The sequence below is a fragment of the Amblyomma maculatum genome, chromosome 6, assembly GCF_055883805.1.
Source record: "Amblyomma maculatum isolate TAMU_Amacu chromosome 6, ASM5588380v1, whole genome shotgun sequence".
NCBI classification, from domain to species: domain Eukaryota; kingdom Metazoa; phylum Arthropoda; class Arachnida; order Ixodida; family Ixodidae; genus Amblyomma; species Amblyomma maculatum.
Window position 1 is genome coordinate 54,829,085 of NC_139349.1, and position 19,317 is coordinate 54,848,401.

The 19,317-nt window shown below is 45.4% G+C and overlaps 1 protein-coding gene across 1 annotated transcript; it reads right to left on the bottom strand.

The window, feature by feature from the left end:
• Positions 1-4,602: 4,602 nt before the first annotated feature.
• LOC146185775 (NFX1-type zinc finger-containing protein 1-like) lies at positions 4,603-15,489 on the bottom strand. Its single transcript, XM_084606698.1, has 3 exons — positions 15,206-15,489; positions 10,926-11,204; positions 4,603-9,434 (listed from the first exon to the last, which is right to left on the bottom strand). The coding sequence occupies exons 1-3, from the start codon at positions 15,487-15,489 to the stop codon at positions 6,356-6,358; spliced, it is 3,642 nt and encodes a 1,213-aa protein (XP_084462824.1). The 3' UTR covers positions 4,603-6,355.
• Positions 15,490-19,317: the final 3,828 nt, after the last annotated feature.

Genomic DNA, 19,317 nt, shown 5'->3' on the forward strand with positions numbered 1-19,317 from the left:
GTTCGACGAGGGGCACACCATTTACCGTGTGTTGTAGCAACGCTCAGGCTTTCGCATATGTCCACTGCAGATTCTGCAGTAATCTTGGAACTGTTTAGATATATATTTGCGTGCCGATGCGACCGCCCGTTCTAATGGATACAGCCGCGCCATCATCATCACTAACGTCATCATCAAAATCAAGTAGCGAGTTTTTCAAGACATCTTTCACTAATACTGATTCCTAAATTTTAATTTATGTTTGCTACATACCAACGTTTTTAGATGGCACGTGCTCGTATGAATAACACACCCAGAGTATGTAGCAACGTACTTAATATTATTTATTATTAAGAACGTTGCTACATACTCTGTGTGTGTTATTCATACGGGCACGTGCCATGTTTTCTGAGGCAAGATGAAGAAGGACGACGAGCGGCAGCTGCGCTCGAGCCATCAGTGCACGCATCCCACGTCTCGGCGGCCGCACGGGATTTCGAAGCAGGAAGCCTGAGGTGACATTCCTGGCACAGGTAGGCAACTTTTAACCCAGTTCCGTTTCGATCTTGCTTACAGAGCACTTTCAGCGGCGCTGTACACACATTAGAGGCCTGCATTAAGTTCGCAGAGCTGTGGAACCGGCATAGGGTTATTCTGAGCTCTCGATCGGCACTGAGATGGCGACGCGCGAGCTCAGAGAGCCTCCGCTGTGCGCTTCCTTTGTGCCCCACGCATGCATGGAAGGGTCTCATTGATGTTATTTTTTTTTGTTTTTTTGTTCTGTGCAACGCACATCTAGTCAGTAAGTTGTGTAGGTGAGTTTTGCGTGATGTGTCCGAAATGATCCTGCACTACGAGCTAAGCCTAACACTCTTGGTACGTCCACTGTGTACTCTCGCTGCAACGCTTCCTTTGTTTCTGCCTAATTACCCTTAACACAAAGTAACCTTAATATGGAATCGCGCAAGCAACTACGTACAGGATTACATGAGCGATTGTGTCATGCGTGTCTTCCTTTCTACAGTCGGGCTCTGCGGTCTGGAGAATGAAGGCTACCATGGCTTGCGCACTGCTGGCTGCCGTCTTGGTCTTCGCCGCACTTCCGGCAGAGTCGGACGCCTCGTGGGGCGGCTGCCAGTACTTCAACTGCACACTCAGGACACCCGTGAGTACCGAGTTCTCTTGCTTCAGCTCTTGGCGACATGAAGTATCGGTGGTGTAACACCTACAAGAGGACCAGTCCACTTCTGTTTCTCGCGCATACCTTTAAGGGAACAGATACCGTTAAAAATGCATTGATCTCGAAGGCCGGCGCATACAAGATCATTTCTGTCTGATGTCCATGCCAGCGTTTTTACACTCAAGTGCCCCGACAAGAAACAGTTCGTTTTTGTGTGCGTGTTTAATTAAAGTGGTTATGACAGAACGCCCTCTTATAACGACGTGTATAGTGAGAGGCGGCGTTGCGACAAGGGAATTCTAGCCGTCCTCCCGCGAACCTTGTGGCGTGGCACGATCAACGTTCTCTCAAGTGATCAACGCCCACGCGTCTCCAAGCTTCACTCAATAACAGCACGTCAATTTTTGCATTTCCACGGAATGAATTAGCGAAGAGAATACACTGTCGTATCGTGTTCTCGCGAGCAGCGCGGAGTATTGCTTTTCTCTCATTGCCACGTGCTTTGATAATCATGAAAAATTAAATGTAAGGGGACACTTAGGCTCCGCCTTCAAGGGCATGATGACGCGATAGCATTGATGGCTCCCGTCCGCATCTTAATTTGCCGATACTCGTTCACGTACATACGCTTTGCACCCCACGTAATCCCACATCGATTAATTTGTTTGCCTTGGTTGCGTTGGGTTTGGACTCTGCCGCGATGGTGCAGTGGTTAGGGCGCTCGACTTCTGTAGGGTGCGGGATCGAATCCCGGCCGCGGTGCCCGCTTTTCTATGGAGGCGAAAAGCAAGGCGCCCGTGTGCTGTGCGATGTCAGTGCGCATTAAAAAAACCCAGGTGGTCGAAATTTCCGGAGTCCTCCACTATGGCGTCTCTCATAGCCTGAGTTGCTTTGGGACGTTAAACCCCACAAACCAACCAACCAACGACAAAGGCTTCCCTCTGCTGTGTGATGTCAGTGCACGTTAAAGATTCTCAGGTTGTCGGAATTGTAATCCTCAGCCCTCCACTGCGTACGGTACCTCTTTCCCTCTTTCTTCATTCACCCAGGTAACCACCGAGAAGTGTGATAAATACAGCGCCTTTCCCTTTCCTATAAACCAAATTTACATTTACATTCCTCACAGCACCACCGGAATCGACCGACATCTCACTATACGCGTATACGCGGGCACCATCGAAACGCGCGCGCAGCGGCTGGTACTTATCGGCGTGCTCGCCGGGTTCAAGTGCGCTAACAACTGAGCTACCCCGGCGGGTACTCATTAGGTACCTGTCACTCGAAATCCCGAGAAATGGAGACATTAGCTTTTTATATATAGTAGGTCGGCCGGCGAAAGCATGATCCTTCCCTGCTCAGGTCCTGTAGTGACGTGACGGTACACATTGCTCCTGCAGAGCTTTAGGAACTTTCTGAACGAGGCGTGTTTCCTTCTTTCCCGCAGGTGCGGCCAAGTGACATGAGCAACTTCATGGAGGCCTTCAGCACGTTCAGCTCCCATCCTTGCATCAACTGCACTTTTTACGGGAACATCTTCCAGGCTCAGTTGTATTCCCTATGAACACTCCTGGCATACATGTTCTTTGCAAAATTGCCTCTGAGAGCGATATAAACATTCCCTTCACAAGAAGGAAAGCGAACTTGTAGTTTCTGTGTGCCATGGTAAACTGAAATACAATTCTTTCCTTTCCGCGGGTACGTAAATGACTTTGATATCAAATGATTCCACATAGAGGCAATACACTATCGACTTCCCTGTACCTTGCTCCTGCATCCTCAAAGCAAGGCGCCCGTGTGCTGTGCGATGTCAGTGCACGTTAAAGAACCCCAGATGGTCGAAATTTCCGGAGTCCTCCACTACGGCGTCTCTCATAGCCTGAGTTGCTTTGGGACGTTAAACCCCACAAACCAGGCCAATCAACCTGAGAGATGTTGGCATTGCCCAACCGCATGCACAGCCTAATGCAGAGACTAACTTCGGCGCCCAAGGGCTGTCCAAGAAAACGTGCATTTATATGTCGGCACTTGAGAGGCAAATATTGAAAAAAAAATGCAATGTTGAAGCCAGGTACAATTTCTCTCTCTCCCAGTTCTCTATTACAAAAGCACCAAAATCTCGCCAACTTCTCACTTCAGTATGATTTTACAACAAAACTGAATTTTGTGTTAAACTGCATTGTCTTAAGGCCGTTTCACATGATGCGACGCGCACGAAAAATTTCGCCCCAGTCGCAGAGTCGTTGCGGCACCAATCGCAACAGTCCTTTCAGAATGCGGCGCCTGCGATTTCTGTCGGTGAGACACGTGCGGCATCGGCAAAATTTTCCAATAACAAATGTAGAAAACTCTTAACATAAATATCAAGCACTATATTTAAAAAAGGTATATTTAAACTTTTCCTTTCTACACAACTACGCACAATATATTTTACTGTGGCTAAGCGTCATTTTAGCGCGCTTTTCGACATTGTTTCTGCTGGCCCAGAATTCTAAAATCCTCTCATTTTGTTGGTGGACGGGGCGCATATCTGGCGAACCACTGGTCGTAGACACATGCGGGTGGTATCAAACGATTTGTCTTGGCGAGATCTATGTGAAATGCAGTTGCGATGGATAACAACTTAAGTTCTTGCATTTCGACGCCTGTCGGCGGCGGCTGCACCTTTTCCCTCGCGGCTCGGTTGAGGTGGACACCAAAGATTGAGCCAGCTGCTTTGACTTTACTAGAATGAACTGCGAATAGGGCTGGCTTGGAAACTAGACCGTCTATTTGTTCAATACAAGCGGGCCAGGACCTTAGCCTTTTTTCATAAGCTTTGAAAGCACCTGCTTCAGATATCAATTCCCCGCTAGAATGCACATATTTGGAAAACGACAAAGGTACAGATACCCTCAACTTAAGTGCTGTTAAGGCATATTTGTAACGGGAAAGTCCTGAACTTTTAACCCTCTATGGGGCCAAGTTATCAATTGGTAACGTACCGCACATTACCCGACCACCGAGACTCAAGCACTTGTATCTGTTCACTAACGCGCCAAGCGATTATTTGATAACACACTTTTTTTTTTTCTTCGCTAACTTGCCATAAGACATAATATAGAAAGCCATGCAAATCGTTTTCTGCCAGAAACTGGAGCTGGAGAAGCCTTTTGCTTTTAGTGTTGTCCGTATGCCACTTGGAGAAATCCTCTTCCCTCGTCGCCGACAGTCCTACTTCCTAGGGAATCCGCGTCCTTGACGCCCTCGTCCCTGCTCAAGTTCATAGGAAGTGGCGAACATCCACCTCTGCAGCCGCTGTAGAACATTTCGGGCAGGTGGTCAGTCGTATGTCTTGGAAGTTCCATCGACACGTGACCGACGGGGTAGGGGCCGCCCCAGCCCTTATCCTTCTAAGGGAAACTTCCTTCGGTATAGTTAAGTTATTAGGGAGGGTTTCTCGATGCTCCTAGTTCTCATTTTCTCCGCGACGGGTGCCGCGACTAGAACTTTCCGTCGAGGTCGCAGCACGCATCCTTCCGTTATTTACGGTAAGTTTTCCTTTTATTTTTATATAAATGCATGCTCTTATCTTGGGAATGCTAAAATGGTGCACAAATGTATCAATAAGCGATAGATGTCTGCGCCTCAGTTAAAAGTTTCCCCATTTATCACGAACTCGTTACACTGAATTTTACGTTCGTGACCGTATGGTAACATGGTGCAAAAATACACAATACTTGCCCGTCTTTTCCTAATGGGCTTTGTGATTTTTTATCAGTCGGTGGCTCCCTATAAGCTATAAACGTATTTGTTGCATGCCGACGCAATAAAAAAAAAATGCACGTGGGGACTTTTTCAAGAACGTAGCTTCTCAGGCGAGAATAAGGTGCTCAAAATCATGTACGTAATCAGAGAGTAGCATGGCGCGTTAGGTTCTGCATAGGCTTTTATTCGTGTATTCCTATTCAACTTTCTCCGATTCTATTCATGCATTAGAGCTTTTTTTCTTCTTTTTTAGGTGGATGCCGGATTTTTATAAGCATTCATCGGTACGCGTCAGATGCATACCGAGTGGTAGTAAAGACTGAACTCAGTGGCGACGACGACCCTGACTGTATGTTTGTATGCTTTGTGGGACGATTTACCTCATTGCGATTATTATATTTTGTTTTTGTGTGCAGTGGTCTGTTGGGATGTTTAAGTATTTTGTACCACTTCTCTGCGCTCTTTTGTCTTTTTTCTTTTCTTTTTTTTTCTTTTTTTTTTAGATGTGCCCTTTGCAGGAACGCTTTTTTCTGACATGAATTCGGAACCTGAGGCCTCAGACCCCGAAGTCAGCGATCCACTGGATCATTCAGCACCAGCTGCGCCTTCGAACAACTACTGTCAGCCTACCAATTCTGTGATACATGTGCCATACAGCGGTGGCGTGCAACTGCCGTATCTCATTTTGGCAGGTAGAAAAGGAAACCAAAAGGTAGCCTGAAGAGCAAGAACTACCAAACAAGAACTGTTGATTTCAAGGGATCAGAAGCACTGCCAGGACATATCCTCAGTATGGAAAAGCTTGCATCATTGCTTTAGTCAAGAAATGGGCTGCTTATATGCCTTCCACACAACGGAAAAGTAACCTCTATCACGCGGCATGTTACCAAACGGTAACGCACCTATTTCTATTTTTTAAATAAAAGATTCAATTCTTTTACATTCGTGTAAGTGCCTATTTGTGCGCAGTGCGATGGAGATAAAATTTTAATGATTATTTTTATTGTACGGCCCCATATAGGGTTAAAGTTTGTTTGCCGGCTAGGAGGAAATTTTACTGTAACGCTATCAATTCTTCCGTTTATGTCCTTCCCGATGTCGCCACCTTTCACCGGCGTTTGTACCCCGATAGTTTAAAAATCTCAACTAGGTACCCTTAAAATATTTACCGGACAAATTATAACCTCGGTATGGGGAATCAAGCGAGTGTCAAAAAAGGTGCGGAGCTTTCATACGCATAACTTGCACGCAGGGTAGTTATCGTATCTTGGTTTATTTTGGACGCAATCGTAATACGGGCCAGACCACGCCGCAGAATACCGGCCTTATTTCTACATGCATTTTTGTCCTTCGATTCCTCCTTTACAAAACGAACAAAACAAAATTGTTGCAAAGACGCCACAAAGGTATGTACAGAGCCACATATCAGGAGAAAAACTTTCCACAAGAGCATTACATGACTCGGCAGCTCGAACAAGTGGAAGGCTCTTCTTCGAAATAGACATCATCACTAAGGTGAGTGCCCTCAAGAAAGCAGTCGCGACACGTTCTTTCACAGCGCACGCCTCGGCATATCTTTTTGCCACACATTTCTGTGCACTGGGAACGCACCTCATGCGCGTTAAGCACTGCAGAACAGGGAACCCTAACGACGTGGTCGCAAGGGCTCAAGGCATTCACCATGACACCGCACTGCGCCAGACAGGGTTCGCCGCAAAGAGCCTTGCAAGGATGATCGCACGGGAGCAACTTCTTGCACGGCTTGGTGCAAGCTATCTCTTGGTGGTCTCTGTCCGTCAAGTGACAGGTTTTGGGACATGGATGTCCGCAGGGCAGGTGGGCGTCGCAAGGTGTACTGCAGCCGCCGTCGAGCATCGCGGCAAAATCTTTTGCTGTCGAGACAGTAGTCTTCTTACCTGGGTGTACCTGGCACGTAAGCTCCAACGGTCCCACCAGGCCTTCAGAGTGCAGGACAGGTGCAACCTGCTTCCAAGTCCTGCTGTGTTCCTCCAGGTAGGTCATGTTGCCGACGCAGTACAAACCCAGCATGGATGAAGCGATAGCCTGGTAGTGGTTCCTGCTGGAAAGCTCGATGTCGTACGTTGTGTTAGGACACGAGAACGACATAAGGACAATTTCATTCTTGCAGCCTTTTGCTTTATCAAATGTTGTGACAAGGGGCTCCTCTTCCAGGCCACACATGTTTGACTTAATGAGCTCGACTTGATCTGTGGTTGGTGCATAGACAGTGATCTGATAGGCGCGGTACCCCTGCAAGAGTAGATATCTGGCCAGTGATGCCACAAACTCTGCTTCTACGGCGCATGCAATGATGACGTCCTTATCATAGCAAAGGCAATGATCTACAAACCGCACACCCAGCGATACTCCCCGAACTTTGGAATGTTCTTTGTGGAATTCGTACCTTTCAAAAAGTTTCTTCGTCTTAAATGCTTCCAGAATTCTCACTGTCTGGGGGTTAAGTTGGTACTGGCCTAGAAGCTGGCAACAAGCTACACCTTGCTCCACAAGACGGTCGAACAATGAGCTCTGAGAATCTGAATTTTCCAGCACATCGAAAATATTACGGGTGTCACTAACAAGCACAATGTGGTACGGGTTGAGTGCAATGACAGAAAACATAAATGGTTCTGGAATCGATCGTCCCTCTTGGACTATAATCACCTGTGGCCTGATATCCCTCAGAGAACGCCATACTTTTTGCAGAGATGCAATAGTTGTTCCCACAATTTTCGCTGTGCTAAGTGCCTCCAACTGCAGCTTTTCTTCCACCTCTTTCTTCAGAGACAGCAAAACTTTAAACCTCTCCACAAGATTGGTCCACTCTTGAGATTTTCGATCGTAGTACGCATCCCTCCAGTATTCGTACAGTCGGTATCTGCTCTCCATGTCAAGCGCCCATACATCGCTAATGTAGCATACCTCCTCGTCGGATAAAGAGCTATGTTGTTCTGAAGAGAATCTGGAGGCAACGTCTTCATTATCAGCCAGCAGCCAGTCCCTAAGCTTGTCTTCAGCCCCGGTGAATAATGTGAAAAACAAGCTCTTGTAATGTGTCTCGCTCATGACGGACTTGAGTTCGCTCTCTCCCAGCAGTCTGGATGGGGTGCGTCTCAGGTTATCCTGTTCGGACCTCGCTCGTGCCTTAAGGTATTCAAGTTCATCTACATGCCGCCTCAATAGGCGTAAAGCTGTTGGTTCCACTGTTTTATTCTTCGGATCAGATGACAGCAAATTCCTGCCAATTTGAAAGAGGTCACTTTCTGCGGTCACTACTTCAACGTCGTCGAGTACTCCATCAAATTGTGTCATGAATGAGCTGAGGCTTTCTGCGTCTTTAGAAACAACTAAAACAGGTCCTCCATGAAAAACGTCCCTGTTGTCTAGCATGACGGATATGAGCCGAGTGGTCATAAACGTTTTTCCAGTTCCAGGGATTCCCTCCACAAGTGTCACAGCTTTTGAAACCGCAGTTTGAACGGCGTCATACTGGTAGCGATCCAGTACGCTCTCTTCGCTGCCGGGCCAATCTCGGTCCCTTTGTGGGCGTATGAAAACGCTCTTCTGAAACAATGCTTTCATGTCAAAAACCGTGTTGTTGTTCATGTAGCCAGGCGACATGGGATGACAGCGTCCTTCAATAATGTACTTCCTGAAAGGCATCTGTAGCTGTTCAGTTTCAAACTCTCTCATCACAGCAAAAACGGACGCGTAGTCATCGTAGAACTGAGGGCACTCAGTCATGACAAAGCCGCGCGCTGGCGCCAAGGCTTCCAGCCGCCTGTGCTCGAGAAAAGAGGCAACCATGTGTCCCCTTTGCCTGTCCTTGAAACTTCGCCAGATCACCGTGCCAAGAAAGATAGTCTGAAAGCCATCATTACTCACACATACCATGGACCCTGGTAGCAACCGCGACTCGCAACCTCTGCTGTCAACGACTGAGAAGTTTACCTTGTGGCCGACCCCGTTGAACGTGCAGATTGGAGGGCCTATTTTGACCCTTGTATATATAACAACGCTGCTGGTGTCAGCAGGCGCAGGGTATGATTGTAGCGTGGTCAAAATTCGCCTGAGCGGTGCCAAGAAAAGTTCCCTGAGGCGACTGTATTGGAGGCTAAGGTAATCGGCTGTAGTGCTTGTAGGAGCAGAGTCGAGTTCCGCTGCTTCGGTAAGGTTCGCAGTCTGGATGAATTCGGCCGGCAGTGCTGAGAAGGACTTCTCTTCGCCGTCTCCGTCACCAGGAAACGAGGCATCTCGGCCTCTACTGACGACACGATGGGTGTCGGGCTTGTTGGCTTCAGCTAAGTGAGTGCCGATACTTTCGACCACCTCCACGATATCAGCGTCGACGGGCTGCGTGTCCTGCAAGCTGTTGTTGACAAGATCGAGTAATGCGGCAGCCACGCCGCACAGGTTTGTCTTCAGCCCGCGTGGAAGAAGTTGCACAGCCTTCTCCACGACTGTTACCAGGGGCACGACAAACTGGTCCCAGAAGACGGGCAGCCGCCGCCTGTCAACGAAGAACATGAGGAAGTTTGTAGTTCACAGGTTTTGATAAGAGAAGCATACAGAAGAAACGATAGTAAAAGAAACGACAAACACTAACCAATTCACAAATGTAGCCGTGAACCAAGAGAAGTCCCCTCTGCCCAATGGCTGCCCTATACAGCCATGCGCTGTGGCGTAACGTGCAAAGCATGCCAGGAACAGAGGAAAAAACTTAGCCGAAAATAAGCACATTAACTAAAACTGTCAAGTCGCCGGCATATTGAATCTCTAGAATTTTTCCGCTGCCTCCTTCCGTCACACTGTTGGCTTGAAAATAGCCTTTACCTCACACCAGCTCGGTCAACGTCAACATGACTTTGCCCTGACCTTGGCCTTGCTCTTTACATGGCTGGCGCTGATTGATTTAAATATAGTGTCGCCATTTGATACATTCGAAAATCAGAAATGCTGTATGGCTTACAATGTTCATTTCCATTATGAAAACGTATTAAGGTTGTTAGCGGGCAACGACCACCAAAATAATTTGCCTCGCATAGCCATCAGTCAATCGCCACCAGTCTATCGCTCAATTTATGTCGCTTCTTCTGCTCGATTTCTTTCATTCGTCTAGTATTTCATAGCTAGCACTTGTTCTTCCCTCCACGCCTCCCACACTCACGATAGCTATGAACGGCACTGCAATAAATACGTACAAATGAATAAATTCCAAAATTTGTATTTTTGAGTAAACGTGGAAGCAAATATACCAGGCATCTGTGAGAAGGCCAGCCTGAAATGTTTCACTTTTAATCTTAGAGATATATGGCCATAGATACGCTTTTGGTCATTTTCTTGGATAACGTCAATTTCATATGCGCCCCGATGAAAACTCTAAAGCACATGATCAATCGTCTTACTTGCCGATTACTAATTGTTTCTGAACTGCATTCTTCTGTCTCTTTACGACACAAAGAAACTAGTACACCCGGCTGCATCGTTGTTTCACTGACACACATAAAGCATCGAGATATGTAACATCTCTGTTCCTTGCAGTGGCGTGGAGACGCGGCGGCTTACTGAGGCACTTGTACGTCCCCGTCACTTTCCCGGGATACCGTGAGTCCCATAAAACATCCCTGAAAAGTCCAGATGCATTTTATAATGTCTTTCACTGCGGCTTAGTTACTGTTTCTCCTCGGCAAGGTTTGCTAGATTCAATAGGCGATTTACCCGCGCTTATAATGCTGAAATATATTGTGGTTCATTTTCAAATATTAAAGGTACATCGGACTTATCTGTTATTTTCGTACTATCTGGTTACGCTCTGTTTCTGGGAGTGTTGTATGCTCCATGGTTTATGCATGTGTGTATATGCAGAGCTGAAAACGCGTTCTGTTTCATCGCGCCGTTTGCTCGGCAGTGATGCGACGCTTTCGTCAGTGACGCGGTCACCAAAAGATGGCAGCAGCATGACAAGGATGGATAATGGAGATGGGCGCCCAGCGCTCCGTACCTGCACACGAGCTGCTGCTCGACGTTGCGCAGGAACCTGTCGTTGGCCGCCACCATACCGAGCAGGAGCCTGAGATGCTCAGCCTGGCGGCACATGCATGCCTTGACGAGTAGGGCGAGCACCATGTTGAGCGCAGCGCAGTCGAGCGCGGCGTTCTCCAGCAGAGCATCCAGGTTGTGCCCCATGAGGACGAGAGCGAACAGCACCTCCGTCTCGGAACTGTCCAGTAGCCGCGATAGGGTAGCCACGTCCACGTTCCTAGAAACGTGCTTCCAGGACCTGTTCACAGCGAGTAAAAAGTGTGTTCTCTGCCTTGGATAATCTGTACCCTATATTTCTTTTACTGCTGAAGCTTGAGATAAACGAGGGCTGTACTGAAGCTGAAATCAAGACTGTACAATTTGTTTTTCGTGACCTCGATATTTCGCGAACTGGTGTTGTTAAAGCTGCAGTTTAGTAATATTTTAATAGCATTCAACTTCGTGGACCAGAGCAGTAACCTCTTGTCCCACTTCTTCCCTCTTCTACAAAGCAGGTTCAAGAAGTGGAACGCCGAGCGAGTAGGACGGGCGTTGGAGTAGGAACAAGGTTTACTGAATATAAGCTAGTTCACAGACTTGGCACGGCAAAGCTCTATACAATGCATCCTTCACTCAAAGGGTAAAGATCTTGTGTGGAGCCGATACGCTGTGGCAGGTATGGAGTAAGTACGCACGAATTGTGGCTTGCATCGCTGCTTTGCATGAAATGCATATTGAAGACGGCGATTTACTGATGCCTAAAAAAAGTAAGAGGTATCTATACACTTGCCACTGATGGATCGCGACAGGCGATGCACTGACGACAGGAAAACTTGCACTCCTTTAATAATATATTTTAGTCGATTTATAGAACAGCCTTTTTTGCGCATTACTGCTCCATAGTAAGCGGTAACATTTTGCCTTTTGCGAGTTCGGCAGGATTCGCCCAAAATGATAAAATTAGGTTCAAAATTTCAATTAGGTGCAAAAACATATTAAGTTATTTCGAGTAGGCACAGACAGGAATATACTGTAAAATAAATGAAGAGGACGCTAAGGGAAGATAAATGCAATGCAGGATGGTAGAGAATAGGGCGAAAAGAAAATATTTTAAAATGTCCTCACATATTGCGTGCAAATGCATTGTGAATGACTTGCTCGTAAACTTTTACAAGAACTTCAACTTAATAAATCACAATAATTTTGCAAAAACATAAGCTCTATGGCATTCCTGGGTAAGCAATCATGTTATAGAAACCTTACCTATCACACAGGACACAACTAATTGATATAAATATTGTATGTTCAGACGTAAAAACATTGCATTGCAGTGTAATGCAAGGAAGCATATGATGACGTCTACTGTTTAAATAATACATATATTACTTTTGAAATTTTAAACTTGACGCAAAACTCGCAATAAATGCAGAAGACACAAATATACTTTTTTTGCCGGAACTGAGATCGTACATACAATCTCAATCATCTAAATGCACTATTACAATACTGAAATACATTGCTCTTGAATGCCACGCGTATAAATGGAAATAAAAATAAAGTCGCAATTTCTATAGACCAAAAATAAAAACTATGCCTTCCACATGACAATATTGTGTTCACTGCACAAACTATAGAGAATGTGTAGCATCTCAAGTATCAGTCAATAAGACCTGGGCTTAACACATCATTTATTTAGCAAGGAAGCCAGCGAAAGTAATAGGTATAATAGGCAGAATTATGTATCTTGTTCGCAGACGGGACAAAATTCTATGCAACACTCTCTTTTATTCAAGTCTTAATAACCGTAAGCCGCTGCGGGGAAAAGCTCCTTACTCCTTTTCACTAACCCAGAGCGTGCTTATTTACAGCAGCTGAAGTACGTTTTATAAATATATAATCCAAAATATGGATCTTCTAGTAGAAATCTCTACATTTAGTCTAAATATTATAAAACTTTTCACCTATATATATATATATATATATATATATATATATATATATATATATATATATATATATATATATATATATATATATATATATATATATATATATTACGACTAACCACTAAACTTAAATTTGAGAAGCATAAACGTAAACCTAGTCTACAAAATCTAGCTCAAATACAACGTAAAACTATTATCGTTCGGCATTATCTTGATGCCCGTTTACGTATTTTGCTGGTCAGTTTGTGTGCCTTGCCTCGCAGGCACGTTCCTACGGCTTGGTTAGAGCGGGGCTTCATATGTTGGTCGGCATTTTCTTTTATTTCCACAGCCCATTTATACATACATTTAATTATAAGTGGGAAGGAAATGTAATTCGGTTTGATTTGATTTGATTTGCGGTAGGGTGGGTGCACTTGATACGAGGCAGGCTGAGCTGTTGATGGAGACAGAAGAGAGGAGCCTTTATCGCACAGACAACTCAACATACTGCCGATGGTCACGATGATGACCAGAAATCTTAAACTGACCCCGTGTGATTGCAAACAAGTTGAATTTGCCTCTAATTCGTCAACACTCACAGTGAGTCAATTTTTTAAAGAAACTGGAAAGATCCTTGAGCCCCTCCTTTAAGTATATGAGGCGACAGGGTTAATGGCCCCGCATGCAGCTCCCCTAGATAGTCTTCGTTCGCGTACAATGACTTATTTGCTTCTCGCTTAGTCACAACTATCTCACTGTGTACCTCTATTACCTCCCACATGCTCATTAGCATGCAGTGTGAGCTACCACATTATGCAAGCGACAACCAAGCATAGACATATTAAGGCCCCGCTTTAAGCCAGATCCGTACGAACTTGCCTGCGTGCTCTAGGAGTAGCGTGTTAGACTAGGGACCCAAGGGCCCAGAAAGGTTCGACCCCCTCCTACCGCAGCATCTCATAAAAGTAGTCCGAATTGGTGGCTCCTGCTAACTTCGTGACGCTGCAGAACTCGATAGTCACTTGCCAATTCTACCACCTGAGGGTAGCATTCTGCTGAATTTTCGCTCACATGCCGATGCCGGAATTTTTGGAGACGGAGACTTCAACACTCGCGCATTGAAAAGTGAAAACGATTGCTGAAGTTTTGGGGCAAGAAATTGAAGGCAGCGACAATACACTCATGAAGCAGACTGGCGTTAGCAATGTGAACACAACCTGCGGTGATCGATGAGGCGAAGAAAGCGACACAGATTTTATTGCGTAAGCAACACTAAGCGAGGTTTCAGCCCGTCGCGTAAACCCGGCCGGTAGCCACGTTTGACCTTTGACCTTTAGAAAAGAAGAAGAAAAAAAAGAGAAGAAAAAAAGAGAAGCAAAAGAGAAAGAAAAAGAAAGAGGAAAAGTAGAAGAGGAAGAAGAAAAAGAAGAAGAAGGTAAACCCCAGCTAATGTTTTCATTTAGAGCGAATGACTGTACTTTCAACATTTATGACGTGCTGAATCATGGGTCGGCGGGGCCTACTACGTTCAACAAGAAGCTGTTTGCTGCTATAGGGAGTAATTGCTGACGACACAGCTGCTTTCATTTTGTTGTCAGGGGTAGTACTATCGCCTCCTAGCTGTTCCGGCATGCAAAGCTGAAGCTACACGCTGGACCAAATAGCGCTTGTGACGTCACCTAAGCATTCTTTATACATGACACACGAATAAAGGCTAGTGGAAGGGATGGAACCTAACGAAAGGGATGGAACCTAACCTAATGAAATTAGATGCAGCCAGTTGTGTTCTCCCTTGAGGTTAGCGTCTTAGGGCAAATTTAATTGAGCGTATGAATATGACAGATGTCTAATATACGCCGGAATATGCAGTTGCGCTTCTCCGGTTAAAAGCTGTATCGCTACACGAGGCGCCTATTACGTGTCCTAAGCGCAGTTTTACGTTATTCACTGGAAAGCTAGATAGAGTTAACGGCGTGCACCGAAGATATCAGAAATTGTCCCAATATTGAATGCTGGACAATGATCACGTACTGATAAAGGCGGAAATGTTTGGCGCAATGAGCGCAGGCACTGAGTTCCCTAGTGGTGTCGTGTAACTCAAATTCACATTTTTACAACAGAACTCTGGAAGGCGAGTGTTTCAATTCATTATGCTCTGGCGGAAGTCGGGGCCTTTTTGAGGACTTGAAAACTATATGACACATAAGCATCTGAAAAGTTACCTCTGCAAAGATCTTAAAAAAGTGAGCATCGCGTTAAGAAAAGAAAACTTTCGTGTCGTACAGTATCTGTGCTGTTTTTCGTGGTGCAGATTCACGTGCGTAGAGCTCACCTTGACTTCGCCGCTGAGCCCACTGAGGAGTCCCCATCGTTGCTCAGAGAGAAGCCGGCTCTTTTGGAGTAAGTGTGGCAGTTCCTGCCCGGCCGTACCAAGTCCCGGCATCCGGGCTGCACGGTAACCAGCTTGGCCACGGCCTTGTGCTCGAAGCGCGGCAGCCGGGACATGAATGCAGGGTCCGGCGTGAGGTCGCCGTCATCGTCGCTTGTGCTTGATGAAGTGCTCGAGAAGGACTCGTCGGCGCTGGCCGAGCCACTCTGCTGCGTCGACTTGTGCATGCTGGCACGATGAGAAAGAGAACAGTAAAAGTGTGAAGTGCACGTCACACGGCCCCGTTTTCATTTCACAATGTGTCCATATATATCGTCCACCCGACGCTAATAAACTTACTCTCACCTTTCGCAGCGCCTCCACATAGTAGAGACCCACACAGCAGGAAAACGACAAAGTGATGGCGAAATAAAATGGTAAGACGCTTTACCAAAATCAGCTGCGCTCCAAAAGGGTCATCCACCAGTCCGACTTCACACCCAACCTTCACCCACCAGTAAAATTATTTCGCATTTGTGATGCACAGGCTTACAGTAATGTCATTCATTAGATTTAAAGCATTGAAGTAACGATCTGGGATAAATCTAACTGTTCCCGCAGAATGATCACGAAAAATGTCTGATCAGACTCTAATTTTTTTTTTTCTATCTCGTTAAGCTGGCAGTGCACCGGTCTACGCTCAGGCAGGGTGCCCGTTAACGACTCTTTTGAAGCGACAGTTTCACAACGCGAGGTAAAGCCAAGATCACCGTGTGCTTCTGATGACCTCCAAACAGCTGAGGTCAAGTTGGAACTTAAGTCACAGCCACTTTGGGTAGCTATGTTCCCACCAAAGGTCATGGTCAAGGTCAATTAGGTTAATTGACGGGGGAAGTAGCTTAATGCGTGAGCAGCTGAGTGGCGAGACACATGATCGCTGACATAAATTTCGAGTATATATAGAGGCTCAACCCGCCTCGCACTAGGTTTGACCGAAACTAAACCACAGCCTTCTTTTTTTCTTCGGGAATTAGAATTCATCTCGAATTCCTGAGCCTCAGCAGGGGCTCAATTGGACCTCGTTCACAGAACGAATAAAGAACCTGAATAGCAAAAGCTGTCAATAATTCGGGTGGCATTCTCGTCGCTGATGTTATAAGTTTCACGCAGAGAAGGGATGCGCGGCACAGAGATGCAAATACATAGAAAATAAGAGCGCAAAATAGGATAACGCGTTAGGCAGAGTACCCTATATACTTCACCTTCAACACCCAGCCGTGAGAAGCGAACAGTCACCTTTCTTATTCAGTATGAGTACGAAACGACATTTCTCCAAAATTATTTGCAAGACCCTATTTTCTTTTTTTTTTTCTTTTTTTGCGAGACGTGTACCACTCGTGACGGGGAAATTTAGCCTAACTGTAACGTGCGAAGCACGACCGAACATGAAAGAGACAATACAAAGCAGCACTGGAACTCACAACGAGTGGGTATTGTATCAAATTCATCTGTCCTGTGGTAAGTTGTGCTTTACAAACATTGCTCAGATAGTGCCTTGTGTGAGCACACGCCTGAACAAGTTTGTAGCCTTCTGGAACAGCTTTAATTATGAGACAACTGCGAGATTTTTTACTGTATAGGTGTGCAGATGTTGACGGGAATACTCTAGTTAAGGTTCTCATGGGTACCAAAATTTCTGTTTTAAAGTTGTTGTTTTTTCTCGCACTCGCCTCGAGTAGTTAAATGTGTATATATGAGACCAATGGGCTTCGTTTTAAAATAGGATTGAGGCCACTCGCAAGATACTTTTATGAACAGTGACAGAAATAGACGAGTCTTCCAATGCATAGAAAAATTTTGCTTCTGAAGATTGTCCTGCACTCACAACAAGTAATTAAGGCTGTCACAGAAAGTCAATTAGGTGCTTTTTTTTTTATTTACGGAAACCTACAAGCCTGACGAGGAAGGATCTCCTAACATATTGATCGTTATAGGACACTTATAGACCTTTGCATCGTGCGAGGGGGATGTGGAAATGCCTCCTTTCGGGGCTGTTGAAAACGGGTTCCTCTGCCACTTCCGCCGTGCTGATGTCAGACGCACACAGCAGCTTAGCGAGCAATATGGTAATACCAAAGGGGTCCTGTTGCAAAGGTCTTTAGCAGATGCGGGAAAATTACATTCACAAACTTTCTCTAAATTAGCCTATGGTTATCCGCTCAGCTCTGACTTAGCTCTTCAACATCTAGACTGCAATGGTTCGTAACCAAATTTCAAGAGTACGAGGATAGCACACAGAAAGCGATTTAAGTGTCTCATGGTTGAAGCACCTTTGTATTAGAGTACGGGAAGGCATGCGTAGCAATCCTTTCACTAAAAATACATAAAGATGAGATTGTTTTTCTGTAATCATTATTGTAAGCCATGACTGATTATCTCCGAGTGTACGTTTAGCCATGCTTCTTAATTGTGTCTTTTATAAAGGATCAGGGCATATGCAAATGTCGAGGTGTGTCTGTTCACCCATATTATCGTCCCCTTTATGACATCTGAAATGTTCGCAGTGTATGTTCGTTTTACCTGGCCCATAAATACAGCACTTTTAGTATAAAGGACTCAGTTGATAGTCAGCTTTGTGTTGCCCTCCTCCTTTCTTGGTGTGGCGCCTTTCACGCCGCTATACCGTAGGAAATCTAAACAAACTTCCCAGCTCTTCGTGCTCCAGGAGGAAATTAGGCCATTGCAAAAATTGAGTGGTTCGCAGCACAATAACACTAAAATGGGTATACTTCCTCAATTAATAGGCACAGAGGTACCTGCACATTCCAACCGAACGGAGGTTCTAAACACTAGATTTAAATACATGAACTATAGGCTGTTCCAGCAGCCAAGGTAGAGGGTATCATTCCTTCTAAACCCTTTCTCCGCATGTATAGGCACCTCTTTTGACTAAAGGATTTGTCATATAATGAGATGCGCGTGCATGCACGACAATAATGCCAGCAGTCGTCCAATCGCACTAGCGATGGTGAACTCGAGTAACTAACTGTACATCGAGCGACCCCATGACGAAACCGTAAATTTAAATTGATCTGATATTTTCCTGCGCACCAAAATAAGCGATAGGCCCGACGGTGATTCACTCACGCATAGCTATCCTGTTACCTGAAAGTTCACAAGGCTCGTTACCATGTACGTGGTAAAGCAGAAAATGCACAACATTTTGTTTAGTCCCCGGCTTGCTTCGCGACCAACGCGCGCTTCCTTTAAATGCCACCAACTTGCGCGTAAAAGAACGCGGGCGCAAATGTAGCACACGTCTCACCTACTCAACTCTGAACGGAAGACGGAAGGACATAAGTCGAGTCAATTTTGGGCCCGGATGGTTGCTGGAGAGACGAAAAAACCGCAACGAAGGAGGACAACACTAGTCTTCATCTTCCTTGCAGGTCAAAAACATCAGTTCAAACAAAAACTTCATCCACTTCTCCTACTCATACTGGCGGCAGGAAGCCATTTTTCCGGCACTTGTGAAAAAAGGCTCATTTAAAATTTCAAACGATATGCGAAAGTAAAACAGAGATGTATTATGTCAAAAAGTCAGCTTTTGCTTTCGTTTGGTGCTTAACTGGCACTATGAGGTACCGTGGAGATGTATTATACTTCTATGGCATTTTGTAAACCCGAGCCTAATGTTTATATATTCAGCGATTTTTTTTATTTATTGATTCGACAAGCATGTAATTAGGCTCGGGATAATAATAGCACTGGAATATCGGAATGTCCTCCACTTGCTTCATGAATAAAGGCGCCAAGCAGTTCTTTTGCTGGTACATATTAACATAGCCGTGTTGCATGTGCACTTCTTGCAGCTTACCCTGGCAGCGTATGCATCACAATTATAAAAAACGCTAACTAAAGCATGTCTTAATGTAATTCAAAAGACCACCAATATATTATGGCATCTATGGAAATCATAGACGAAGTAAGTTTTCTTTCTGACGCTATTTCATAGAGCTGGAAAGACTTTCTAAGTGGCATTAACGACTGCTAGAGCAGAGGACCACTCATTGACC

What these genes read in the sequence shown, in the direction of transcription:
- LOC146185775 (XM_084606698.1), bottom strand. Translation starts at nt 15,489, where the DNA reads ATGCACAAGTCGACGCAGCAGAGTGGCTCGGCCAGCGCCGACGAGTCC. An exon ending in GGCTCAGCGGCGAAGTCAAG is followed by an intron (nt 11,205 to 15,205) that starts GTGAGCTCTACG and finishes CGCTGTGAACAG; the next exon opens with GTCCTGGAAGCACGTTTCTA. An exon ending in GAGCAGCAGCTCGTGTGCAG is followed by an intron (nt 9,435 to 10,925) that starts GTACGGAGCGCT and finishes CTTCGTTGACAG; the next exon opens with GCGGCGGCTGCCCGTCTTCT.